General features: G+C 42.2%; 2 protein-coding genes across 4 annotated transcripts; both read right to left on the bottom strand.

The window, feature by feature from the left end:
- Nucleotides 1–2,323: 2,323 nt before the first annotated feature.
- dnajb6a (DnaJ heat shock protein family (Hsp40) member B6a) lies at nt 2,324–9,809 on the bottom strand. Its single transcript, XM_085438268.1, has 8 exons — nt 9,462–9,809; nt 7,041–7,147; nt 6,501–6,610; nt 6,273–6,338; nt 5,610–5,720; nt 5,327–5,470; nt 5,011–5,215; nt 2,324–3,133 (listed from the first exon to the last, which is right to left on the bottom strand). The coding sequence occupies exons 2-8, from the start codon at nt 7,103–7,105 to the stop codon at nt 3,028–3,030; spliced, it is 807 nt and encodes a 268-aa protein (XP_085294394.1). The 5' UTR covers nt 7,106–7,147; nt 9,462–9,809; the 3' UTR covers nt 2,324–3,027.
- A 2,344-nt stretch (nt 9,810–12,153) lies between these two features.
- On the bottom strand, nt 12,154–26,528 carry exoc3 (exocyst complex component 3). Of its 3 annotated transcripts, none has more exons than XM_085438265.1 (16): nt 26,346–26,527; nt 25,137–25,338; nt 24,672–24,891; nt 24,374–24,546; nt 23,490–23,702; nt 21,793–21,971; nt 21,316–21,432; nt 21,040–21,157; nt 20,642–20,767; nt 19,782–19,882; nt 18,771–18,881; nt 17,521–17,662; nt 16,719–16,841; nt 16,413–16,574; nt 15,883–16,004; nt 12,154–12,533 (listed from the first exon to the last, which is right to left on the bottom strand). In XM_085438265.1, exons 2-16 carry the CDS (start codon nt 25,278–25,280, stop codon nt 12,329–12,331), a joined length of 2,256 nt encoding a protein of 751 aa, XP_085294391.1. In that variant the 5' UTR covers nt 25,281–25,338; nt 26,346–26,527; the 3' UTR covers nt 12,154–12,328. The 3 variants fall into 3 exon arrangements, with proteins under 3 accessions (XP_085294391.1, XP_085294392.1, XP_085294393.1); XM_085438266.1 differs by having other exon boundaries at nt 25,137–25,335; XM_085438267.1 differs by lacking the exon at nt 12,154–12,533 and adding an exon at nt 12,543–13,627 and having other exon boundaries at nt 26,346–26,528.
- Nucleotides 26,529–27,548: the final 1,020 nt, after the last annotated feature.

Raw genomic sequence — 27,548 nt, 5'->3', positions numbered from 1 at the left:
AAAACTCCGCTTTTATTGTTTATTTCCAAAAGATTAACTAGAACTAAAACTTCTCTATGACTGCACTGTGTGTGTGTGTGTGTGCGTGTGTGTGTGTGCGTGTGTGTGCGTGTGTGCCCTTACACAGTGGTGGCCTTTCCTTCAGTAACTCGGATTAACAGGTCATTCATGGCAAAAGACTGTGACATGTGATCACCACCAGTAGGATGATGTTGCAATACTCACACAGAACGCACTGAACATACTGAACATCACATTTGTAACAGAAAGGATGAAGCTCAGCAGACAGAGATGAACTTCTTCCTCAAAAGATGTTGATGTGATTTCCTGAAGCTGGAGGATCACAAGGAGCTACCTAGTTAGCTCACTGCACTGGTGGTTGAACTGGTTGTGTGATGCAAGCGTAGCGAGTTTCTCTTTCACCTGAGAGCAGCTGGAAAGCAAACAATCTGTGGTTGAGCTCTGACACACTGCTGCCCTCTTCTCTGCAATCTACCCTTAAGCCAGTTAGTCCTAACAGTAAATAATGCAGAGCACGGCCAACGTGATGCAGCTGATATTGACAAACTCCTCGATACTAATCAGATCTCTGAACACAAAGACCCACAAACACAAAGTTATGTACATTTTTGCTACAAATACATAAAAATAAAATTTGGGGACAGGAAACAGGGAAGCACGGGGAAAAATTCAACACACTTGAACCACAAACTGTAAAGTATTCATTAAACTCAATGGATCCATCAGCCGCATGGAGGAACTGGACAATGTTGTCCATCATATACTGGAATGATGAACTGACGTGACCACAACAATCATAGGGCACCGTCTGAAAGAACGTCATCCACCTCTGGCAACAATAACAATATCATTCAGTGGAATTCTGTATATGATAAATGGGATCATTTAGATAAACAGACCATAACGTACTGGGCTTTGAAAAAGACACAGATCCAGAGAATAATTTGTCTGACATCAGTGACAACTGTAGCTCAGGAGGTAGAGCAGCTCATCTACTGATCCGAGGGTTGGTGTTTCCATCCCTGGCTCTCTTGGTCTGCATGCCAAATATCCTTGGGGAAGATACTGACCGTAAGTTGCTCTGCGATACATCCAACAGAGTATCAATGTCTGCGAATGTTAGTAAACACTTAAAACCATAGAAGAAAGTGCTTGGGTGAATGTGGCATGTTGAATGAACAAGAGGCTGTGAGGTCAGTTCCTTGATCATTAATATGCAAATCCTGGACAGGGAGGAACGCTGGTTTGAGTGAGGAACCAAGGAGGCCATTTACGTGAAAAGGAAAAGACCATCTCTGAAACGAGGAAGATGTACCTGAGGGTCCATCTGTCACCATCTTACAATGCTGTGATTGCAGCCATTCCCCAACTCTGTGTGAATGCTACTCACCGTCTTTGATCAGTGGTCATGACAATTTGCATATTAATGATCCAGGAGCTGACCTCACAGCCCATTGTTCATTCAGTGGGCTGGACCAGTTGTGCAAATGTACTGTTATAAGGTTGGAAACCTGCAGTCAGCTGAGACCGAAGAAGCCACCTGGATGAGTGACGAAATGTTTCTCCCACTGAAGACGTCCAGGTGGACAAAATCGACCTCTTGGGATTTACTTACCTGGAGGATTGAGCATGCATAATGACAAACGCATTGAATGTTTTTCAGTGTCACACAGGATGTTCACGATGAAGAAGACAGTTCTGGACAGCTGCTGCTGTGCCAGTTAAAAGAAAAGGATATCCCCCTGAAGGTGCTGGTGCAAACAGATCACGTCAGCAGACAGGTATGCTTCTTTCGTTAGGGGACTAGAGTCATTTGGCACAACCAACATGTTTTTGATTTTTGTTCTAACATAAAATAAATAGTCAACTCTGAGGCAGCTCAGAGAGAGAATGTGGTAGGAATATACTAAAATACTTGATGTACGTTTTCACTGCGGTCACTAATACCCCTTTAAGGTTTAAGACTAAATGTGTGGCCTGTTTTAGCTCCAAAGAGGAAGGAAACCACAAAGTTCAATGGGAAGCTTCATTTTTCCTCGGTTCTCAGGCCGAAGATGTGATGTAATCCAGGCCTGTGTAACGACGAGTAAATCACTAAATCTGCAAGCAAGGAATTAAACTACTGTAAACTATTTCATGGTGGTACAATCGTTATAATACTGCTGACCGATACACCTGAGAAACTATTCATTTCAACACAGACTGAATAAATAAAGAGACCAACGAGTTTTTAACCACGATGGACACTGAAACAGAAGCTGTTCATCTAAATCCCTGAAAACTTAAAGCCAGAGCCAGCGAATATTTCAACATCCTGAAAACAGGATGAAACTCAAGATTTATTGGTTTACAAAGTACACAAAATTCCTTCCATATTCATTTGTCATTTATGGAACGCCTTCCATCAAAAGCTTTGACATTAAGACTTGACATCAACAGGTATACATGCATCATTAAATAAACAGAAACACAGGTATTAGAACATATAAAATTGCAAAACACATCCTACCAGCATTGTGTTTTTAATAAAAATAAATAAATTAAGAATCGGTTAGACACGCAATAAACGTGGGGTGCTGGGATAGAAACTTCTGACCCACGTTTCGAAATGAGAATCTTTTTTTTTCCGATTCAGATGAAAGAGCAAAGTCACGCCTCGTTGTGGATGACGCGAAGCTCAAAGTACTGAAATGGGGAAGAACATCAAAACAATACTGTGGTCCCAAACGTTAAAATAACACCACCCTGAGCAAAAATAAAGGACGGCTTCGATTCATAGACAACAACTAAATGCATAGAAAACCCTTGGAGTCAAAGTGTTGGTTAACAAATGAGAGTCAGCAGGGGAAGGACATGAATGGAACAGCACAACGTAAGTAACCAACTAATGAAACACAGCTATTATTACATTGTTTTGTTGCTTTGTTTATTCCACTGTGAGCTCAAGTTTTATTGGGATCTCGGTACTGAGGTAACACGTCTCCAGTGGAGGATGTTTGCGTGTCTTCACTTGTGTTCCAGTCGCAGCAGCTGCTCTTTGCCATTAATGGTTAATGAGCGTAGCCGGCCGTCCTCTTCCACCTCAACTCTCTCCTGACCGTTCTCTACAATTCTGCAGAAACAGAGAGCATTTACACCATCTTAATCGTGAAAATCCGTTTACACGTAAATGGGAGCAGCATTCGTACCGCTCGTCTGCTGGTGCAGTGTTTAGTCTGCTGAGATGTTGCTGAGATGATGATTAGGCCGGTGTAAACATGAGTCTAACTAAGCCTCACCTCCTACTTCCTTCCTACTCTCCTTAACTCCTGCCTACACTTCAAAAAAAGAGCTGTTTTTTTTGCACACTGGGTTTTTTGGAAACTTCCCTCCAAATTAAATGGCAAAAGTGTGTTTGGCTCTTTCTTCTTGATGCTGTTGTACTGAACAAAGTGCTGAAAATTACACCGGAAACACCTCTGGCTGCTTCTATACACCGATTCAAGCAACGGATCTTTTCCACTCCGAGGTCGCAATTTGACAAATGTTTCATGGTAAATGGTTCTTATATAGCGCTTTTCTGCTCCTCTGAGCACTCAAAGCGCTTTACACAACTAACATTCACACACATTCATTTGGGGTTAGTATCTTGCCCAAGGATATTTGGCATGTAGACTGCCAGGAATCGAACCACCAAGCTTCCGATCAGTGGATGACCGGCTCTACCGCCTGCTACAGCCACCCCATGTTCATGTTGGTTCAGTTTGAAATGAAACCATCCATTTGTCCTATGCACTGATTTGATGTGTCGTTTGCAGGCAGAAGTTGGAATTGATTTAAACCAATAAAAAAAGAAACTGTGTGAATGTGAGCACCTGTATGGAAAGTGTAACCTGCACACAGGAACACCGTGAAGAGTTAAAGGCACAAATGTACAGGACTGGTCCAAGTCTCGATTTTAAATTCACAGTAAGACTGTCCAAAAACATTCATTATCCATCATCTATCAGACCACGTTTAGATCATTTTATAAACATCAGGGATTCAAAATGCAATAAGCCACGTCTGATGAAACTGTGACTCTGTGGAAAGGTCAGAAACAAAAAATGTTAAATAATGGTAAGTAATAAGGCGACCTTAAACTGGCAGAAAGCATGAAGCATTTATTCATATCATCTCCGATCATCTGGCTTTTGCGATGCAAACATCCGTACACGGTGCTGATAGCAGTCAGGAAAAAGCTGTGGCAGAAAGCTTAGACCTTTTTCTGATTGATACGATTTCCACAGCAGTTCACAACTATCAGTGACAAACGTGCCACTCAAGGGGTCCAGAACAGAACTCAGAAAACATAGAGCCAGTTATGTTGTTGGACATCCACACAACAGGTTACATGCACTGGAAACACTGGAAATCTTCTGGGTTACAGAACGCGAACGGTTTGTTTACATCAAAGTGACTGTAAGTATAAAGATTGTGGGCTTCTTCCCGCTCACAGACCAGGAACACATGGACATTACAAAGATGGCTGCCATGTGATGAGACTATTACTACAAGATCGCCGCTGTACTAAACCTCAACCAACGTCTGCAAAGCTGATACCAGGAAACCTTCAGCCTAATCTGACTGATCTCAGCTGTGATTAAAAAGCATTCAGTTTTCATACAGTACATCCAGCTGAGGACGTTCCTCTGAGAATCGGTGTCGGCCAGCTGCTCTCGCTTCATTTTTAACCTGTGAAAAGCTGCTCAAACAGCTGCTTCCCTGACAAGTGATGCATTGAAAGGCCTCACTGTGTTGCTACACCAGGACGCGGTGATTTGTGTTCATCTCTCATTAAAGTTCGCACGACTGTTTGGTTTAGAATTGGGCGACACGGAAGCTGAGCTCACTGATGACACCACAGGATGGAATAAAGATTTGTGCACGATAACTAAGAACACGTTAACCGTACGATGCACATCACTGCTATGTGAAGATTTTGTCACATGCTATCTGGCAGGTCAGTACCTTTTAGTAGTGATCTTCCTGCCGTTGACGGTCTTGGTGGAGGTAGACACAGATCGAAAGTTGCCCATGCTTCCTCCACCTCCTCCTCCAAAAGAGGTTGATGAGAAAGAGGTGAAGCCGCCTCCTCCCATACTGCCCATTGTTGTCATGTGACCCATGTGACCGATATGACCCACGGCGCTCATGGAGCCAAAAGAACCAAAGGCTAAAAGTAAAAAGTTGATCTGTTTAATTCATTTAAGCAAAAGATCAACGTTGCCAACAGTTTTGGAGCCACTCTGCAGCAGCGGGAGCTTTACGCTGGCTAACAGCTTACCTGGGTCAAAAGGGGAGAAGCCGGCACCGAAGGCTGGGAAACCAAAGCCCCCCAAAAAAGGGCCACCTGTCCGGCTACGACTTGCCCGGCTTTGGTGCCGCCGGCCACTACCAAAAAACGAGTCATCACTAAATGGATCTGCACCTGAGAGGAGAAAGAGTCAGAGCGCAAGAATAACTGAGAACCACAGCAGGAGGCCCAAAGTCTTCAAACATGCAGCTCAAAGCTGGACGCAGTCACAGACTCAGTGATGCAGCTTTGTTCAGCTGAACGGAGGTCTTACCAAAAAAGTCTGCAAACGGGTCTCTGGCACCAAAGAATTCCCTGAAAACATCTTCTGGGTTACGGAACGTGAAAGGTTCATGGAAATGCTCTCCATTGTGGAAGTGCGCCCCTGAAACATCAAGTCAGTCAAAAGTGATGTTAAAAGTGTACATCCGGCCGGAGCCGGAAAATAATTCCAATTCCTTGGAATCGTTAAATCTGCCCGCCTAACGATGCCGCTTATCAGGTCTCGCACTCTCGCTATGATCAGCTGATTTCGTGTGTCGCTGGAGGGAAATAGTGACGCAGTCTCCAGCGTGGACATTCATTTTTATTATACAAAAGGATGAGAGTGCATGAGTAGTGTACTGCATTACTTTTAAGAAAAGTGTGTGTAATATGTGCAGTAATGACTGAGTGATGGGCCCAGCACTGATCACAACAAAGAGGGGAAGCACCTCCAACATGCACAAACATTTGAAACACAGCATGGAATTATTCTGTGGAAGGGAATTGATAACGGGAACTGGAAGTTCCATCCCTCTGTGCACGATTTGACAATCTCCATGGAAAATGTTAAAGTGAACGCGATCACATCGTAAAAATGCTGTAAATGTGATCTCGTGCCAGTGTTCAAACCAAGCAGACAAAGTTACAGGTGCATTTAAAAAGAGACGCTTACCTCTTCCACCGTTGCTCCCTGTCAGCCCCTCTTTGCCATAACGATCATATATACTCCTCTTGTTTGCTAAAACAGGAAAGTGACAAGTTTCAAAAGCTGAAAACAAACTGTGGGAGAACAGTAATAAATACAATACAGAAATACAAGGATCACCGAAGAGACAGTCGTGTGTTTTCACTGAGTCGACCTCAATGAAAACACACCGTCACACACAGATGTGATACAAACCATCAGACAGGACTTCATAAGCCTCCGACAACTCCTTGAACTTCTTCTCAGCCTCCTCTTTGTTCTCTGGGTTTTTATCTGGGTGCCACCTCAGGGCCAGCTTTCTGTACCTGCACACCAGAAGTAAAAGGTGCTGTTGCAGTGAAAACAATGAAAGCATGGCTTTTACCATCAATGAAAAAGTACAGACGTAAAAGAGCAAAACATGAGCACTTCTGATCTGAATTTTCTGACCAGATTTCAAAGTGAAATGTGCCGCCATGTGCCAGCTGAAGCCTCGAAGCACGCAGCACAGCGCTATGTTACGCGTCACGTTATTCATGTACATGTCAGAGGGGAAACTATTACTCTTCTCACAAAGGATAGTTCATTCAGCTCCCAGGTGGTGCAGATGTGACGCAGCTCTGCAGCATTTACCTGTTAGCTTGAACTCCTTCAGCAGTTTATTAATAAAGAACCAGACACAGCCTGAGAAAACTGCAGGCGATGGCATCTCTGTGCAGGTTCTCAGCTAGGACCACATTTAAAACTTCAACTCACGCTTTCTTTATGTCATCTGCAGACGCATCCTTCCGTACTCCTAAAACCTGGTAGTACTCCACCATGATGAGTGGATGACTGGAGAAACTTCAGAGAGCCTGGTGAACCTGAAACAGTGAAGACAGCCACTGCTTATTAGCTTGATCGACTTAGCAGTGAGAAAGTCTGCAGAAATGTTGAATTCATGCCTCTCTGGAAGACTTTGGATTTGAGGAAGTCTTTTTGTGGGATCGCAGTCAAACAATCAATTTGTTAAGAAATGTTCCAGACCGAGCCGAGTGCCTGAGATGTGTTTGCGTGGCAGCTGTAATAAGATTAGATCAGATTCTCTTAACAACAGATACGAAACTACACTGGCTCCTTCATTACCTTATTCAGCAAAGAGGCACTTCCAACGTGAAGCGCGTGTTGCATTAGTTTCTAGAGAAACCGAATGCTTTAATAAAAGTCAAGATGAATCAGGTTTCAGAAGTATAAACAGCTGGGTGCTGAAAGGAATTCTGTGAAACTCCACACAGAAAGGGTGGTGCTGGTTCCCAGGATGTTCCTTCTGTGAGGCAACAGTGCACCACCATGCTGCCTCATAGGATTTAATTACTTCCAGGGTGGAGTACTGTAATTCGTTATTATCTGAAAAGTCTTCAGCTGATCCAAAAAGCTGTACTAAGAGTACTGACCGGGACTAGAAAGGGAGCGCACCCTTCTCATACTGGCTTCCTGTTAAATTCAGTGCTGAATTTAAAATCCTGATCCTCACATACAAGGTCTTGAATGATCAGAGCGGATCTCAACTTGAAAACCTGACAGTACCGTCTGAGCCTGATAGAGCCCTTTGCTCTCAGGCTGCAGGCTCACTCGTGGTTTCCAGGATGGCAACTACGTCCTTTGTGTGACTGTTGGGTCTTTACCCACAACACGAAGCTGTTGTTGTGATTTGGTGTTTTAGAAATAAAACAGAATTGAACTGAAATTGAAAACTTTTTTAAAATGAACATTTATGCATTTCTCTGGCACAGGGCGTTTCCAGGGGTAATGGGTGGGACTGTGTGATATGGTGTTTTTATGCTCACTGTACACAGAGCGTGACGTGACATCAGCTGGTGCTTCGACCTCTTGACTTTTGTAACCTGGCACGTTGCGCCATGGCCACTGCAGCCGGGTTGAAGATACGATCGTGTTGGTTTTTATTACCATTTTAATGATATTCCAGCTCAGGAGTTAAAGGGGAACAGTTTAAAAAGTTTGCAAAGTCCTTGCTTCCAGTTGCGACTTCTTCTCTTCCAATATCAGCTCTCATGTGGTGGTATTATCTGAGGCGTCCTGCGCCTTAACCACGGGCAGCGATAGAGCAGTACAGAGGCTATACTGCCGCCCTTAGCCCGATCCCTGCTCTGGTACAAAAGGATTAAAAATAAAAATGACATTATCAACAAGAACCTTTGTGGTAATTTTTAAGGTCCCACCTGGTGAGAATTTAGTTAAAATAACAGGTTAAAACTGGCCCAGTAAGTGGAACTCTTCCTTTAGAGAGGCAGCGAGGATCACAAAGCAAACATGAGCGAATGCTGTTGATGGCTGTGGGACACTGAATCAGATGCTGTGTCATAAGGTGGAAAAGGGCTCCCCCTGGTTCAGTGTAGGCAGGTTATGAGGTCTTCTGATCATTTTGAGTTATAATTCTGTGGATCAGTCATAATGTTGTACTTTATAGTTAGTTTTCATTTGGACTTTTTAATCCAGTTTAATTTGGAGAGCGGGCTTGCTCGCTTCAGTTTTATTGGTTGTAAACGTTTCGTTTCAGTTACTTTAATTTCAACCTTAGTATTAGTCTTTTTATATGAGCGTTATTAAAGTATGGAGGGCATATGCCGTGATTCAGAAAATTCGGTGCAGGTATTACAACAAAAAACAGAACTTTTTGAAAGCAGCGCCACTCTTCAAATTAAAAATAACTGAAAGACTTTGACTCTTCCGAGCTCCACCTTTCAGTATTCTGAACATAAAGATGTAGTTCAGCCCTGTGAGCCCCTCCTGTGCACAGACGTGTGGCCTGAACATGAAGACCAACAGCTGTGTCTCGACTTTTATCTGCCAGCTACATAAATAGTCTGAAAACAGGCAGACTGAGAAGATTTAAACGTAAAATGGAAGAATGCCTTTCAGTTACCATCTGAACCGGACGAAAACTCACTGGGCTTCACTTCTCTGAGCGGAACCCAGAGTAGCTGCTGCTACCCGGCTAACAAGGGCTGAAAGAGCCGCTAATGGTAACAGCGAGAAGACTAAACATAAGTATATTCAACAGAAAGCGACCTCACTGAAACACTACTCGTACCAGTAGCTGCTTGGCGAACCTACAGTAAGCTAGCTCTGGCCGGCAGTAAACAAAAGTCGCCATATCGTGAAGGCTATCAGTCTTACCCAGCGGAGGATCGGCAGCCTGCACTCTCAGTCGGTTTGTCGAGCAGACACACGGTCTGATAATTGGGACGTGACAGAAACTAAAGAGGTTTATTCATCTTCAGCAATCTGCACATTCTCAGATTTAACACAACGTCCTGTTTCTTTCTTCTTCCCCGCCTCGCGTCTTCTTTAGCTACGACGCTTAACAACAAGCTTAGCGTCTCTATACCGCCGCCCACCGGACACAGGCTGCATAGCTGCTGACCACTCGCTGAAGTGTCCAGGATTTGGACAATCATTAAACATTTCCAAACAGACGTCTGTCGTATACTTTTACCCACTGTCAGTATTCACAGCATGTTCCGTGTCTAACACCAGCACTGTAAAGAACCTGGATACAGAAACTTCTTGAACACGCATGCCACAAAGACATGCATGCTAGGCTGTAGGTGTGCACAGTTGTCTCTCAGCAACAGATTGGTGACCTGTCCATGGTGAACCCCACCTCTTGTCCCACAACATCTAGGATGGGGTCCGGCCGAAATATGACAGTGAATGAATTACACTAGGAGAGCATCAGCTGATTCTCTGGAACCTTTGTCTGGTTGGTTCTAGCTTCTGGTGATTATAGGGTTGCCAACTCCCTGAAAAATAAATAAGGGACACCTCGTGGCCAGGGCCGGGCGACCCAGTTGTCTTCACCCTTCCCAGTGTGGTGAATTTTCTAGCTCTTTTTTTGTGTGTGAAATTATTTTTTTAACCATTTGACTTGAAGTTGATTTAAGTAGATGTGTATTCTATTCTTTGTGATATGAACACATGTGAAACAAATGATCATTTAGCCATTTATTTTTAAGTCAAAATTACAACATTAACACAGTAAAACAGGTCTCTTTCTTAAACAGAAGCCTGTCATGCTTAACTTTTGAGAATATAAGTAAATCTTTCTTTAAAAGAACTCTGTCCTGCTTAACTTAAAATAATAGAAAACAATAGAAAGAAAAACATTCTTGTAACAGTGCACATTTAGTGCATTTAGTACAATTGGCTTCAGTTGAGGTATTATTTCAGCTTTTCTAATGCTAATCAGCTGCTCCTGTTTGTAAACCCACTTGTTCCCATGATTACGCATCATAACTCATCATTATTCATCTATGTATTACTTTTATGTATTAGTGATCTATTTGTTGTAATCATCTATCCTTGCAGTTGTTTATTACACAAAATAAATTATATTATCACACTTCTGGCCACATAGCGCTGATATTCACTGCACATGCCCATATTAACTTTTTCCAGCCAGGTGTTTTCCTTTTCCCATTCTTCCCTTTCTCTGAGGGGAACAAACATTGCTGCTCTAACGCTGGGCTCACACTGTGCGGTTTTAGGCCCATTTTGAGACTATTTTTGAGTCGTGCGACCGATTTGGTGATCGGACCGATTTTGGCCTTCATCGTGCGTTGTGTAGTATACGTGGGGTAACGAGAAGTGATTAACACCTCGAGCAGCTCCCGATCATCAATCGCTCGTGAGGGTGTCACCACAGCCGCTCACACTGCGCACGCGCAAACGTCGGTGAAAAAGACGGAGCAGCACGGCTGTGCAGCGTGTGATCTGGACACAAGCGATGGAGGCACAACTTGTAGAACTTTGGAAAGCTCATCCGAGCCTTTTCGATGTGGCCTCACAAAATGATCACGACCACAACAACCGTGAAAATAGTTGGATTTACATGCTGCTCAATCACAGCTGCCTGATCATGTTTTTCATTAGCAATTTAGCAAAGTTGATGATGGTGTGTCTGTGTGAGTGAAAGACAGAGAGAGCGAGCGAGCGACAGATTTTCTGTTATAACCTTCATTTTATGGAGGCACAGTGTGAGCACTCAGGTCGCATCAGAGCATCGGGCCGTATAGTGTGAGACCTGCATCGTGACCTACCAACTTCTAACCCCTGCGAGTCAATTGTGCAGTTTGAGCAGGAGCTGAATAACGCGACTGAAAAAATCGCACAGTGTCTGCCCAGCTTTAGGTTTACTGTCGTCCGAGACTTGCACCGCAGTGACGGCGTTTGTTTCCCTGTTGGCCATGCTTCTTGTTGTGGTCATCTGTTGTCTTCCGGTATTTTCTCTGTAAGCGACCTTTCCTCGACCAATGAGATGAGCGGTAATCTGAATTGTCATACTCGGATTGTCATAAGTGTGCTGTCAGCTCATTGGTCACAAAGCAGGAGAGGGGCTGGGAATTATGTTTTCAAACAAAGTGTTAATTCCATTAACATTTATAGACTACTTTTGATTCTCACTGTATTACGGGACAAAGTGCGTCCCTTATTAGCTCAATACGGGACGTGTACTTTTGTTTCGAAATACGGGACGATTCCGTATTTTAAGGGACGGTTGGCAACCCTAGGTGATTACCAGAACTTTTTGATCCAGGTGTTTTTCATGTGAACTTTCTATGAAATATATTAAAAAACAAACACTTGAATACCACGGCCTCTTGAGTTATTTTTCTCTTAAGGTATCCTGCTTTTGTTCCATTTCTTTTCATGCTCAGTCCATACAGGTAATGTGAAGTATCGGCTATTAAAAATGAAACTAAGTTAACTGAATGCTGTACACAAGTCAGGGGACAGCTAAGGTAAAGAAACATGACTGACAAGAAACAGAGTAACACAGGGAAGTTCAGTAAAAGGAGAGGACATAAAGTCTTGTGATGCAGTCCATTTATACAATACAAATTGTATTTGTTTAAGCAGGCATGTGATCAGGAAAGAAGGAACAAAATGAGTGAATACAGAAAACAGGCTGCAAGAACCAGTGAAAAATAAAGTATCCTTTGTTATGCTAGTGTGACCGAAGGAGCTGGACATGGAAATAGGCTTTATTTTAGCAGCTTTGAGGTTGCCATGGAGGTCATTGTAGTCATGGTCGTCATGGCAATGGTGGGCACAGCGACGTCTTTAAAAATGGACTGTGTGACACCAGAATGTGACACTTTATTCTCGCTGAGCGTTCCGATGATCATCTGCCGCATCTCCCTGCTGGCATCACCACGCACAGCAAGCAGCGCCTGGATGTGCTCCTCCCTACAGAGAGCCGGAGGGACAAACAACCTCAGCCACGTATAGGCAAACTCATTATAGACACATGCTGTATTCTGCGTGGTGTTGATGGCCTTGGTAGCACTGTCACGGCTCACTCGGTGATCAGGCACACTTCAACATTAGTTGAGGCACTCTCTTTTTAAACTAAGTCTGAAAAGCTTTTTTCTCATGGCACGGTCATGCTTAACAGAAAGAACACCAACACGATTCAGCGTGCACGCCCTCATCAAGATGTGTAAACAGATTGCATGAAAAACTCTCGTTTCTAACGCTGCGACGTCAGGAGCAAGTTCCCACCTGGAGTCAGAGTGGAATATTAATCAGTTCATGTTTTAACTTTGTATGTCTTCCTTCCAAAGAGCACTTTAACCAGAAGCATTTCAAAGTGGACATGAAGCACTACATGTACAAAGGCGAACTTACACCATGGAGCTCTGCTCTCAAAGATGTGATTCTGTCTGTGAAGCTGGGTTTAAGAAACAAAGTTTATAACCTTTATAAAATTTTATGAAGGTTATAAACTTTTATAAATAAAAGTTTATAACCTGGTGATGTAACCTTGTGTACTGACAGAAGATGGCGCCAAACACTCAGAAATGTAAGCACTTCTTAAATCCAGCTACACAGACACTGTTACAGCTCTGTCAGGTTTGGAGAGCAGGGCTCAGTAAATGAGCTTTATACACTTAGTGCTTAATGTGCACTTAAAGCTCCAAATCAGTAAACACACAGCATTGGGAACAATAAAACTGATAACTAAAATGTATCAAATGAAAAAACTATACCTGCACACGAGAGGCAAACACTTGAATATTTAATCCACTATAAGTTTGTTAGAAGCTGCTTGATTTCTTTGCCCTGGTTCCCAGCACCAGTTCTGGATCTCCATTGTGGTTCCCTATAACTGCCACGGAGTCTTTCTTTTCAGTCTGTTTCCTGCAGCCCGTGTTTGGGTCATCACTCGTGGTGGTCTAATGGCTGCACTGTCGCAGCAAAAGTGTCTTGAACCCTGGCTGGGGCCTTTCTATGTTCTCCCTGTGAGCGTGTGGTTTCCTCTGACTACATCCTCCCTCAGTCTAAAGGCATGCATGGATGTGAGGTAGATATATAGAATAAAGTGTTGGTTAAGCTTAAAAACGAATAAATACTATATGAATGTGAGTATGTTGCATTACTCCTACACTAAACACACACCTAACAATAAGTACTTTGATGACACGTTCAATACTTCCAGATAAATCCAGCGTTACATCTATATCAGTCTCTGAGAGCAGGAAGTACTCTCTGTGCAAACTGTCCCGTTTCATTTTACTAGCAGACTTCACAGCTTTTTTTTTTTTTAACTGTTAATTATTGTCAGCCACTCCTTGGCCACGAATGTCATGTGACACTGTGCAGCTACAGTAGAAATGTATTGTGGTGGGTAAAAACCTTATTTTAAGGAAAAGCAACCTAATGTCTTTTATTCAAACTCAGATCTGACTGGTGACACTATTTGTGTAGGTTTTTTCAGGGTAACTACTGCAATTAAAGCTTATGCTATTTCCTCAAATGACCATGAAAGCAGCAATGTGAGAGAAAAAAATGTTTAGTGTAAATGTGCCATATAAAAAACGATCCCATCATTTCAGTTCTTGTATACAGTGGGGCAAAAAAGTATTTAGTCAGCCACCGATTGTGCAAGTTCCCCCACCTAAAATGATGACAGAGGTCAGTAATTTGCACCAGAGGTACACTTCAACTGTGAGAGACGGAATGTGAAAAAAAAAATCCATGAATTCACATGGTAGGATTTGTAAAGAATTTATTGGTAAATCAGGGTGGAAAATAAGTATTTGGTCAATAACAAAAATACAACTCAATACTTTGTAACATAACCTTTGTTGGCAATAACAGAGGTCAAACGTTTACTATAGGTCTTTATCAGGTTTGCACACACAGTAGCTGGTATTTTGGCCCATTCCTCCATGCAGATCTTCTCGAGAGCAGTGATGTTTTGGGGCTGTCGCCGAGCAACACGGACTTTCAACTCCCGCCACAGATTTTCTATGGGGTTGAGGTCTGGAGACTGGCTAGGCCACTCCAGGACTTTCAAATGCTTCTTACGGAGCCACTCCTTTGTTGCCCGGGCGGTGTGTTTTGGATCATTGTCATGTTGGAAGACCCAGCCTCGTTTCATCTTCAAAGTTCTCACTGATGGAAGGAGGTTTTGGCTCAAAATCTCACGATACATGGCCCCATTCATTCTGTCCTTAACACGGATCAGTCGTCCTGTGCCCTTGGCAGAAAAACAGCCCCATAGCATGATGTTTCCACCCCCATGCTTCACAGTAGGTATGGTGTTCTTGGGATGCAACTCAGTATTCTTCTTCCTCCAAACACGACGAGTTGAGTTTATACCAAAAAGTTCTACTTTGGTTTCATCTGACCACATGACATTCTCCCAATCCTCTGCTGTATCATCCACGTGCTCTCTGGCAAACTTCAGACGGGCCTGGACATGCACTGGCTTCAGCAGCGGAACACGTCTGGCACTGCGGGATTTGATTCCCTGCCGTTGTAGTGTGTTACTGATGGTGACCTTTGTTACTTTGGTCCCAGCTCTCTGCAGGTCATTCACCAGGTCCCCCCGTGTGGTTCTGGGATCTTTGCTCACCGTTCTCATGATCATTTTGACCCCACGGGATGAGATCCTGCGTGGAGCCCCAGATCGAGGGAGATTATCAGTGGTCTTGTATGTCTTCCATTTTCTGATGATTGCTCCCACAGTTGATTTTTTCACACCAAGCTGCTTGCCTATTGTAGATTCACTCTTCCCAGTCTGGTGCAGGTCTACAATACTTTTCCTGGTGTCCTTCGAAAGCTCTTTGGTCTTGGCCATGGCGGAGTTTGGAGTCTGACTGTTTGAGGCTGTGGACAGGTGTCTTTTATACAGATGATGAGTTCAAACAGGTGCCATTCATACAGGTAATGAGTGGGGGACAGAAAAGCTTCTTACAGAAGACGTTACAGGTCTGTGAGAGCCAGAGATTTTCCTTGTTTGAGGTGACCAAATACTTATTTTCCACCCTGATTTACCAATAAATTCTTTACAAATCCTACCATGTGGATTCATGGATTTTTTTTTCACATTCTGTCTCTCACAGTTGAAGTGTACCTCTGGTGCAAATTACTGACCTCTGTCATCATTTTAAGTGGGGGAACTTGCACAATCGGTGGCTGACTAAATACTTTTTTGCCCCACTGTATGTCTAAAGTACCATGCTGAAAATATGGGAATGATGCTGGCAACAGCTGGAATGCTAGCCAGCGTTAGCATGTGTCTGTGTACCTGATATCAGGATATTTAGACACCAGCGTGGAGACCTCCAGGAACAGCAATGTGGGGTCAGTCAGCTTGAACACTTCTGCAATAGCAGTGATGGCACCACAAAGCCAGTCCGTGTCCTCACCCTACATGGTTAAAAAACAAAAGAGAACCAAGAATATTTTCATGTGCTGCTGTGTGAGGATCGTGTGTATCATCTGCTTGGCTGTTAAACTCTTCACAGTACATCAATTAGAGTTAGGGTAGAAAATCCACACGAAAACAAAACTTGAAAGAGTCAAGTCTGAGCTCATTTAGGTCAATATAAAAATGAATGAGGTATTATGTTAAATTAATATACATTTGAAATATATTTTAGGAAGTCAGACATTATTGTAGTTCATTGTTTTGATTAATCTGAAACATTGTAGTCACTCGAGATCCTGGATTTTTGATTTTCATGAGCTACAAGCCGTAATTATCAAAATGAGAGAAGAAGCACACACTGTCCACATATTTCCATACCAAAGAGCACTGCACATATGTGAACTTACCGCAGCCAATTTTCTAAAGAGGAACTTGAACTGATCAGCTTCCTTCATCATCCTTTCAGCTCCCTCCTTTCTCTCGTCAGGGTTTTTAAAAGTGATCCTCTTTTGCATCACTGCTTTAATGTACTCGACTACCACCCTGCGCAGGGCCTCACTCGTCATCTCCTGCACACAGCACATAGAGCAGGTTAGTCCTCAGAGTAGAGTTACACTACAGCTGTGGAAGCTACGCAAACAGCTCAGACCTACATGCTGAAAACATCGTTATTCAATTTCACTGGACTCTACGGCTGTTTGCAAAACTTCTACCTGATTGAAAGGTTTCTTAATCTTGTTGAAGTCATTGAAATAGTCCTCCACCGTCACACAGATGGTATCCACAGCATGAGAGCCTGTCAGCCACTTCCTGGTCAGCAGTTCGTTCAAGTGACTCTGGAAAATGCAATGAGAGAATAATTTGTAATCAGTATTTAAACATCAGAGGAAATTCTTATCATTCATTCGTAATGCTAAAATAAATCCTCAGTTTAAGAGGTTTCACAAGTTCCTGTGAAACAGCTGCACCAGCTGTTTCACAGGAACTCAACTGCACCCTCGACTCACTTTCAGCTGATAAATCTGTAAAGTTTTTGTGTTGTTATTGTTACAATGTGTGAGCAAGGAGAGCAGGCTGCTCATTTACTCGCTCAAAGACCCTCGAAGCAACAACACCTAATATACAGCAGATTCATTTGTCTCTTATTGATCAACAGGAAATATATAATGGATTTAAATGTGATTATAAACACCTATATTCCTTTGAAGTGGACACCAAAATAGTAGCTAAATGCTTTGCTGCAAGACTAGAGAAAGTACTTCCTCTGAAAGCCGTGGACTGAACGTGACAGGCGTGTTTTCTGGACCACCCAAACAGTCAAACACTAGTTTCAGGCTCCGTGCAATGAACACGACTGGCATCCTTTTATAATATATTTAATAAAAATCTGATTACAATATCAGACCGGAGTTTTGTTTTGTTTTTTTTAATAGAAAATGAAACTAGAAATACAACAAACAAGATATAAACATGTAGTAACTATAGTATTATTAAAAATATACTTTGTTTTTTTACCTCAAGATCAAGGAAAACTTCATCTAACAGGAACTGACAACCCTCCTTTGCCACCTCATTGAGCGTCCTCTCTATGGCAGCATCACTGTCAGTGGGCTCTGATGACTGAGAGTACTTCCTCTTCAGACTGTTGATGGACTCCCTGAGTGACAGATGGGACTGTTTACAAATGAATCTTCATAACATGACTGAGCCATAAATCAGTTTCACTGACAGACAGCATCAGCGGTGAGCCGCTTTCACCAGCCTGTGTTTACAGAACACATCACACCCTAGTGGCTTATATTAATATTGGCGTATTTTTGCATGTTTTCTCACCATAACTTCCAGAACACCACTTCTGAATTTGTGATGCGAAAAAAAACAGCATGCAAAGTTTTGAAAACGAATTAAAACATAATAAATAATACAAGGACATATAACCTTATAACTGTTTAAACAGTACAGTCATTGCTAAATGTAATAGCAGTAAAGCATGAATTTGGGTAAAACCTGTGCAACAATAAAAAACATGATGCAACATCTTCCAGCTGACTGCAGTTCATAAAGAGTGACGGAGGACGGAGCACACATTGCTGACAGTGGCTTATACTGAACATTTCACAGCATCAACCAATAAGCAGAGGCCTTTGTTATGAAAAAGGGACAATCCTGTGAAATTCTTATAATGACTGTCCCATTGCTTTTATTTTGAAAATCAACACATACCTGTGGTCAATAAAATAACTTCCTGTATAACACTAAGGGCTTATATTTTGAAAATCCAAAAGTGTCTGAAGCACATTTTCCTTCTATTAGGAAACTGAGGGCTTTTATTTTGAAAACCTGACACACTTTGTCCCTTCTGTTAGCCGCTGCTGTCTCTTGTGCACCAGGATGTGTGTAACAAACAGGAGCAGCTGATGAAAGTGATTTGCCTTCATTAAGATCTCAGCACATCACAGCTTTGCACAGCTTGAGCTCAGTGTCGCTGAGCTCTTACTGTATCAAGCACAGGTAAAAACAGAAATCTTCAACAATCTTTGCCAGCACACTGCCAGCCAGTGTGATTTGAACTTGTCTGAACTTGATCATTCGTAGATGCACCTGTGGTGTCACAATCTTAGGTGTTCATGCCAAGCGCCTGCCCGCCCAGCGAGCTGATGACAATACCCCATCAGTCTGTTATGGCTGATGGGGTGAATTAGAGTAATCCACCTCTTATTTGGATAATATGTTAACACTAGTTCATGAATGAAATTACAACTCACTTAAATGTCTGGCAGTTGTTAATGATGGCTATCATATACTGCACATAGCACTGAGGCAGCTGCCTGTCTCTCAGGTGCTCTTCTTTGTAGCTCACCGCCTCCTCCCTGTACCTGCAAACAAAACACACATAGTTACTGGTAAAGATGTTCCCGTAGTTTGTTCTCTTACTTGCTCTCTAAATGGATGCAATTACTATTGATTATTAGCTACTTTTAATTTGGAGAACCGGGGACTTTTATGAACCACGTTGAGGGTGTTCATTTTGGGCCCAATGTTGCAAGATGCACTTGTAGCACACTTCCCAATGAAGTGAGAACAGAAACAATTAGAACCGGATTCACATCACAACAGGTTTATTCATCACAATGATCCGGATTCTCTCAAATGTTTAACAGCTTCTATTCAATGATTAATGACGAAGCCTCATCACGCTGGTTTTAACTGCTCCACAGTTTTTCAGAGAACTGTGTGAATTGTTTCAATCTGTCAGTCTCACAATAAGTCAACACTAGGAAATGCAGACTAATAATTCTCGCACACATTTTAAACAATGGTTATGTTGTGTGAAACTGTGATGTGAGGGTGCGCAAAAAGACAGCAGATGGAATCAGAGTGCTAAAGGGCCATTAGTATATAGTGCTGTGCAGCGTCAGTTCATTAAAGTTGCTGGTGAATGATTTTACCTGCAGCACCAGAATGGAAATAAAGGTATTTGTCAGTGTAACTACATGCAGTGAGTTGTCCCTTAGTGTACACCTCAGTGGAACTATTAAGTCCTCGTGAAAAAAGTGGTGCACACAAGGAAATAGCTGCAGGAAAATACAAGTTTGTTTGCACAGCGCTAGGGTTTGCATATGTCTGAGCATGAAAATCAAGGCCTGCAACTCACTACTCCAGGAGGAGCTTATCATAAAGCTGTGGTTTAAATGACACCTTCATAAAATTCAAAATCACTGACATTTTTCTTGAACTGTTACAAGAAAAGTTAAAAAAGCGTATGACAGAAATACCTGAGGAGGAAAGTGTTCATTTGTTTCAGGCAAAGCTTCAGAACCTTTTCTTTGAAATCTCCATCAATCTGTGCAGCAACTTGTAGGTTCTGCTCAAACATCTGAGGAGTCGAGACAGAATCAGAGGAGCACTTTCAAGAAGCAAGTACAACGTAGCAGACATCACACAGTACACTGAATGTCACAGCAAATCCTTCAAACTGCAGTCAGTGAGGGACAGCTTCAGTCTAACACTGTGCCTGAAAAGTCTCCATGACCTGATCAGTGTGACCCCGATACTTCCCCCACCACGCTTTAGATCTCATTTTTTCTTCATCAAGTGCAGTGAAAATAAACTGCTTTTAACAATGAGCAGTGTTGGAGAGTAACTAGTTAAACATAACCAAGTTTAATTACAGTCGTATAAAACTATCTCCTCCTTTCTGTGCTCTGCCTCTTCTCTGCCAACCAAAGTGCATTACTGCAGCAGTGACCCAGGCTGAGGCAGGTGAGCATGCCAGTGAATAAGCAGAGACAAATGTTTACAGGAATAAAAATGGTGCAATATCAAAAGACACCAACCTAACAGAACGTGTGGAACCTGTAAAGGATCCTCTGCTACTGTTGAAACATTTTTACAAATAATCAAGTGCAGTTAAACTAATTAAAATAGTTACTTGGCTTGTTACATTTTAAAGAGGTAGCTAGTAATGCTATTGAAAAAACAGGCGTGGTCTGTAATATGAGTGTTGACGCCAAGTTAAAAAAAACAGTGCGGACATCATCTGGCTGAGAACATTCACACGAGGCGTGTTATCAACACGGCTGAAAATCTTACAGCTCTGTACGGACTCACTCCTCACAGGGGAGCTGCGTGTTACCTGAAAGACGATGGCCGGCAGTGTGGTCTGATAGTATCCGTCTTGATCAGCCTCAGGCTCTGTGTCCTTTTGCCAGTCTTTCTTATCCGTTTCCAGGGCCTTGCGCAGCCAGCCTGTTATATTAGACTAAAGACATGAACGTCAAACAGAAACAGGAATTGACTTGATTTCTGTTGTTTGTCATTTTTAATGAGATGCTGACATTACAAGTTACAGATATGAGGACATGAGGAGTTGGTTTCTTTTGCAGTTGGATGTTCAAGGAGCCGGCCTACTGTAGTGCAGCACTCACAGTTTTTAATTGCATGAGAACTTAAACTGCACAATATACTGTATAAATAATTACAGGCACAATAACTTGAATGAGACAATCCAGAGAGTTCCTGGTAGCAACTTACTGTAAAGGTCTTCACATATTTGCTGAGCAGGTCGTCCACCACCCCTCGCGGCAGCAAAGGCTCCAGCTGGTGGATGTCACACTCTGAACAGAGCTCTGGATGGCCCATCATCTCCACGCTGGGACAAACACACACACTCGTTGTATAACAGTACATCTGTCACACCTGCAGATTCCTCATGAGTTTTGCTCAGCAGTAGTAAGATGCCCCAGGGTTAGGTCAGTTTACATACATGCTTCCAAGCAAAGACTCACAAAGTGTGCTTTGTGTGTGTACCTCTTATATGTGTTGAGGACCCACGTCAGAAGAGACACAATCTCATTAGCCTCCAAGTCCTCAGAGGCCAGTTCTTTGACACGCATGGACACAGCATTATGGTAAAGACGGAAAAACCTGAAACACGCATACAGGGTGCACATGTGGGTGAGCACGTCTGTGAATACGACACACAAAAGCATATATGTAGAATATATCGTTGACTCGTGTTTATTTAAAAAGGACAATGCATACGAATGAACACGAGCACTTAAATATACCAGATTTAGCCAGACTCATTTTCACATGTAGTCCTGGCGGGGGGCTACTAAATGTACAAAGCCCTTTACCTCACTATGGAAACAGTTTGATAGATCTGCAGATCTTCAGTTTTTTAGTGATGTACAAATAAGCTGAGGATTGTTGGGACTGAAAGACATTTATAGACATTTAACATAACTGCGACTTCACACTCTTACAAGAAATGATATGTCTGACCTGTTGAATGTGTTGTAGTGTGGAGGGAAACACTGCACCATGAGATTTTTGACAACAATCAGATCATCCAGAACATATTTCCTGGTTATTTCTAGAAGACGAACCAGCCACATTTTATCAGCCTCTCTTGTGACTGCTTGTGTGCCCTCAATGCGGGTGCTGACTGTACCCTCCAACACCTGCAACAGAATCCACCAAAGGCTTCATAAATGCTCACTGGCTTTGTGGCTGCGTCAACCATGAGTGCAAACACAGGTTTAAATGAGTCAAAGGGGTCTCCATAAGTGGATGGAGATCACTGTAGACATACACCAGTCCTACAGCTGACAGAATACTAACCACATGGTCAGAAATACAAAGACTGAAATATTTTATGAAGAAAATGAAAATAAAAGCAAAGGCTAGGGCTGCTCGATTATGGCAAAAATGATAATCACGATTATTTTCACTGAAATTGAGATCACGATTATTTGACGATATTTATTTAACCCTTTAAGACCTACCATAGAACCAAGTCCACCAGAGCTTATATTATTATTTTTTTACATGCTGTAGTGCCATTTGTGGGAGCATTTCAAGTTGCTATACATCAATACAACTGTTATAGCCCATATTTTAATAATATGTATGCATTAAGTCCATAGTAATTACATAAATTGCAAAAAAGTGCAATAAACTACAAAAAAAATTGAAAATCGCTTTTGTTTTGTTTACATATATTTCTACTTGGAGAAATTTAAGAGGTTTATCCCTCAAAACTTTAAATACAATAAAGTTGCAAAAAATAGTTTACAACAACAGGAAATTTATTTTGAGTGTCTTCATAGTTTTATTTTGGAGATACAGCAATTTTTATATACTGCAGGAAAAACAAAAAACAATCCTATGATGCAAATTTGCAAAGAAAACAGCATGTGCATCATTTCACTGTGGGAAGTGTTACGAACAGCTGATAGGAACGGCAAAGCGTGTTTCTGGAATATTATGTTTTTGTTCCTGCAAGCGCTTTTTATGCAATTTTTGCAAAGCTATATGTGGAACGCAACCGTGACCGAGGACAAGCTGATGGCATCAGATGTAAGTACAACTCCTCCGGTTTCATATGCAAAACAAATTATTGCGCTAGCTTACACGGTTCAGGTTCTACAGGGATTTAACAATAGTTACACAACACGGAGCGTGCTGCTCTGACCGGCTTTAAAGGGTTAACAATGACTTTAAAAAATAATATAAAATAGTGTGCAACACCACTGAAGTTTTTTTTTTTTACCTCTCTTTTCAACCAACGGCAGTCACTCTCCAAATAACTTCTGCTTAGCTTTCCGAGCTTCCCTCGGGTCCTCTTAATCAGCGGTCTCCAACCTTTTTTGCGCCACGGACCAGTTTATGCCCGACAATATTTTCACGGACCGGCCTTTAAGGTGTCGCGGATAAATGAGGGAGGGGCTAATAATCGGCTCAGTCATTTTTAATGATCGTTGAAAGCCCAGATCGTAATCGTGATTAAAATTCGATTAATTGAGCAGCCCTAGCAAAGGCAAATTAAATGTAAACAAGTTTTGGATAAGTACTCACAAACACAATGACTGATACGATTTAAGAAGAGTTGGCAGGTACTTAAAAAGATGTGGAGAGTTTTCAGACCCTTTGAAATTGTTTTTTCTCTCAGTATTTACAAAGTATTATCCTGTTCTGACCTCAAACATCTTGTCCTTCCACTTTTTGGGCCGCCCAGGCGGGATGAACCCAGTCTGCTTTTTTCGGTCAACCATACGCCGATCAATCTTCTCCTCCCGCTCAATGATACGAACTACTGACACCAGCATGGTGGGGTCACGACGAACTGTTACCATGGACCGCTGCAGTACCATCCATAATTGTTTAGCCAGCTCGTCTGACAGTCCCTGAACCTGGAAGAGAACAGAGAGAGCGAAAGCTTTTTGAGCGGCTTCTCTACAACTACCTGTGTTGAACCAGGCCATATTTTTAATCACAGGATTTTTTTGTCTGGTTAAATAAAGGTTAAAAAAAAAAAAAGAATGAACACAAGTTTAAGGCATTGGTGTCCCTTCATGAAGCCAGTCAAACGATTTTTTACTCATAAACTGTATTTTTTTAAACACTTTTACTATCGGAGATTTTTATTCACTTTTTTCAGACGTAGCTCTTTTATGCCTTTTCAATGCTTTCAACATTCAGAGTTTTCAAATGACAAAAGCACCTGCACTGTGTGTGAATGACACTGACTTGTCCAATCAAATTCTTAAACAAGGCAGGTACTGCCAGTTGACCGGGATGCACGAACTTGTACCCAAGAGGACAATTCCAAGTGACAACTGGAACTCGGCTTTGCATGTATTCCACATGCATATTATTTGCATGAACTTTAAGCACACTGTAATGGAGTTTGACCACCAAATGTATTCTAGCAGGCACGTGCGCGCAACCACACAGGTAGTCTGAGCAAACTTATTTGTAACGTTTGTTGTATTTTGTGATGGATTTTGTTCCAAGCTATATTTTTAGGGGCAAGGCTGCCACTGGTCCAACTCTCTGCATCGACTTTGCTATGTTCGCTTACATCTTCAAAGTAGATGGAAATGAGATGCATGTCACTGGTGTTCCTGCTGTCCATACGGTACTGCTCATACATGAGGTCATCACGTGAACACTCCAGCTCCATCAGCTTCCTGTGGGCCTGCAGCAGCTCTGCCTGCTCTATCAGCTGCTGTGTCTCTCCCACTATCTCTGGCACTAGACACAAAGCAAAGGAAAAAGACACCCATGCCAGTAAAAACCAAGAGCAGATAAGGTTTCTATAGTAACAGAATATTGTTGGCATCTTTTAGATTGAAGTTTTTAGGTTCAGCTAAACTTACCAGAGAAGATATTTTTTAGGTTTTCCACAGCAGCAGCCAGCTGGCTGTGCTGAACTACAGCATCCTTGACATCTTTTAGGTTTTCAATGGTGTTAATGCTCTGCCTCCAGTCTTTACTGACATCAGCCAATGAACTCTGGATATCTTTGACATCTAGCAGAGCACTGTGCAGCTGGGTCAGTCCAGTCCGAACACCATCCAACTGGGACTGAATGGCTGCCTGAAGAACATCAAGGACCACCAGGAAACATTCATGTTCAGCATCATTGTTGAATTACTGGGACTTAATAACCTTGTGCTATATACAAATGCTTTGCTTTCTTGTTTAACGTGTATCCATCTACTGTGTAGATTACTAATGAATACATTCTCTATAAAAAAGCATACCTTTATCTTAGCTGTTATTGAATTAAATAGTAGACATTGCTAAGATAACAACAACAGTACACACAGAGGAAACATCACCTTGAGCCGCGCTTCCACTGACGCCTTTTTACGGGCTTCTCTTCTTCTGTATTGCTCCACTTTATCCAGCTGATCTGACCTCTGCAGCATCCCTGCCACACGCTGCACTGCAGTGGCAACTGCCTCCCTGCTTGTTTCCTCCATAGTCCTGCTCAGCAAATAAGGTGTCAGGTGTGTCCAAAGGTTTCCACACGAGGACCTGCTTAAAGAGAGAAATATCGAAAGGGCTGATCTTTATGTAGCAATGCTTTGCTTTACAAACTTTAACACTCATGACTGGTTTAGATACCTTGATTATTGTGGACATTAAACACTACGTGTATAAAGGCTAATTTACACCATAAAGCATCTAAAACCTGGCAGGAATTTTCACACTGTCTGGATTTAAGAAGTAAGTTTTTTGAACATGTTTAGCACCATCGTGTGCCAGTAATTCAACCTAATTCAATCTGATCTACAGATGCTCTTATCACTGTAATAACATTTTGAACGCTGTAGGCCATAACAAGATCATCTGTATCCTTCTCTAACTCTGTTTCTGTGATGAGCTCTGAAACTTGACTGAAACGCTTCAAATAAGCGATTCCTCTGCAGATGATCAGTTGGCTGTTTAGCAACTACTTTTTCAAGAATTTGCGATAAAAGGAAGGTAGTTAGCCACTGGTTTTGGGGACTGTATGCTGCGGGTCTAAGATGGTATTCCACTTGTGAAGACACATACAGATTTCCAGGTCCTGTTTATAAAACCAACAATGCTGTGCAATTATTGAAGGTAAAGTCTAATCCTGACACATCACATGCACGTGAATGTCACGTCCATTATTTTCTTCCGGTTATCCCATCCGGACGAAGGGGCGCTGGAGCTGTCACAGAGCAAGAAGCGGACTAAACTCTGCTCTGCCGCAGGGATAGAAAGCCATTTCCAAATGACAGTACTTCACTGGCAGACACTGTTAAATGGCTTCTGTGGTCCTAATGCCGCCGCCTAACGTTAATGCAACACAACAAAAGCTAGTGTTGCTTTTGCACTGACAGCTATAACACCGCATCAGAACACAGTCGTGACTGGATCAAGTACACAATTCAACTAACGGTGAAATGAAAACAGATGATCCAACGTAGTAAATGGATGCTAAGCTAACAACAGGCGAAAACGTCCCAGTGTCAGCGACAATACAACAAGCTAGTTCTTCAGAACCGGACACTTACCTCACTTAAGGCAAAACCAGAGGGGAGACAAAAACCATATCTACCAGTATTAAATATATTATTATTTCAACTAACACAGCCTTTGTTGTCGTTGTTCAACTTCCTGCTCCCAGCAGCGCAGGAGACGCCTGCTGCTCCTTCTTCTTGGCTGTTGACAAACAACGAATTGGTGAAATACCGCCACCAACTGGTATGGAGTGTGGATCCACATGTCACACAAATGCGTTTGTCCAAGATAATTAAATATGGCCTGATAACTTTTGCTTCCTGATTTATTTCTAAGTCAATCAATGAAATCTAGTTTAAGATTAAATCCATTTAGGCTTTCAATCAGTTTTCTTGCTTCTTCCTCATACAGTGTAATATAACATTCTCTATTGTCTCATCAATACTCACATTTTTCATTGCAATGTTTCCCTAAAACGAATAGTTTAGCCCAGTGTGCCGAAATCTTTTTTCTCCTCCTTCCTGTCCTTTCTTTCTCCCGTTGTTTTTGTCATCTCTCCTTCATTTTGTGTTTGTGTTATATTTTATTTTTATTGTACTAAAGCTGAACAAAAACAGTTTTTGGTTGCACATTTTTTAAATGTGTAATCCAATCCAAATAGAGCACGATTTAAAAACACAACTTCGGCGTGCTGTGCAAAGCACCCCCAAAGATTTATTACTTTTTTGACAATATTTGCTGTTTGTGTGACACACTACTAAAAATATGAAAAGCATACAGTACTGTACTTGGTTGAGATGTAATATTTTAACAACAAAAGTATAGATATCCCCTCTCCCAAAATGGTTTGTTCCAGCTCGCCTCTCCCCTGCTCTGGCTCTGGTGCCCTTTGTGCCAGAGCGATGGTGGCTGAGACGCAGCAGAGCGGAGGTGTGAGTGCCTGGCTTAAGACAGGACATATCAGCTGCATGTTACTCTTTATATAGTTAGGTAGGAGTCAGAGCATGTTTCTTTTTAGCTGAAAAACATTACACCAGGTGACCTGCATTGTTGAAAACGTGTTTTCCGATTATGTTTGCTGCCCTACAATCTGTCCTACTCTGTAGTAAAATCAGCGCCATTTGACCGTCCTGTTGCTCCCATTGAAATGTATACAGCCTATTTAAAAGCTAAAACTTACAATTGTTCGTAGCCTGCTGTTGTTACCACTGTCCTGTTTGAAATGGATACTTACTAGCTAACTGACTGGATGCCCA

This window comes from Copadichromis virginalis, linkage group LG18 (assembly GCF_057382275.1).
Source record: "Copadichromis virginalis isolate Kocher_CV1m ecotype Utaka linkage group LG18, C_Virginalis_male_GT1.1, whole genome shotgun sequence".
In the NCBI taxonomy this organism is placed as follows: Eukaryota; Metazoa; Chordata; class Actinopteri; order Cichliformes; family Cichlidae; genus Copadichromis; species Copadichromis virginalis.
Note: the sequence above shows the minus strand (reverse complement) of the source record. Positions and strands in the feature narration are given on the sequence as shown.

Excerpts from the sequence above, each read along its gene's own strand:
- dnajb6a (XM_085438268.1), bottom strand. The coding sequence starts at position 7,105 with ATGGTGGAGTACTACCAGGTTTTAGGAGTACGGAAGGATGCGTCTGCA. Across the intron at positions 6,611-7,040 it reads GCAGATGACATAAAGAAAGC|GTACAGAAAGCTGGCCCTGA; the intron begins GTGAGTTGAAGT and ends TCTGGTGTGCAG. Across the intron at positions 6,339-6,500 it reads TTATGAAGTCCTGTCTGATG|CAAACAAGAGGAGTATATAT; the intron begins GTTTGTATCACA and ends TTCCTGTTTTAG.
- exoc3 (XM_085438265.1), bottom strand. The coding sequence starts at position 25,280 with ATGGAGGAAACAAGCAGGGAGGCAGTTGCCACTGCAGTGCAGCGTGTG. Across the intron at positions 21,158-21,315 it reads GTCCTCAACACATATAAGAG|CGTGGAGATGATGGGCCATC; the intron begins GTACACACACAA and ends TGTTTGTCCCAG. Across the intron at positions 20,768-21,039 it reads AATATGTGAAGACCTTTACA|TCTAATATAACAGGCTGGCT; the intron begins GTAAGTTGCTAC and ends TCATGTCTTTAG.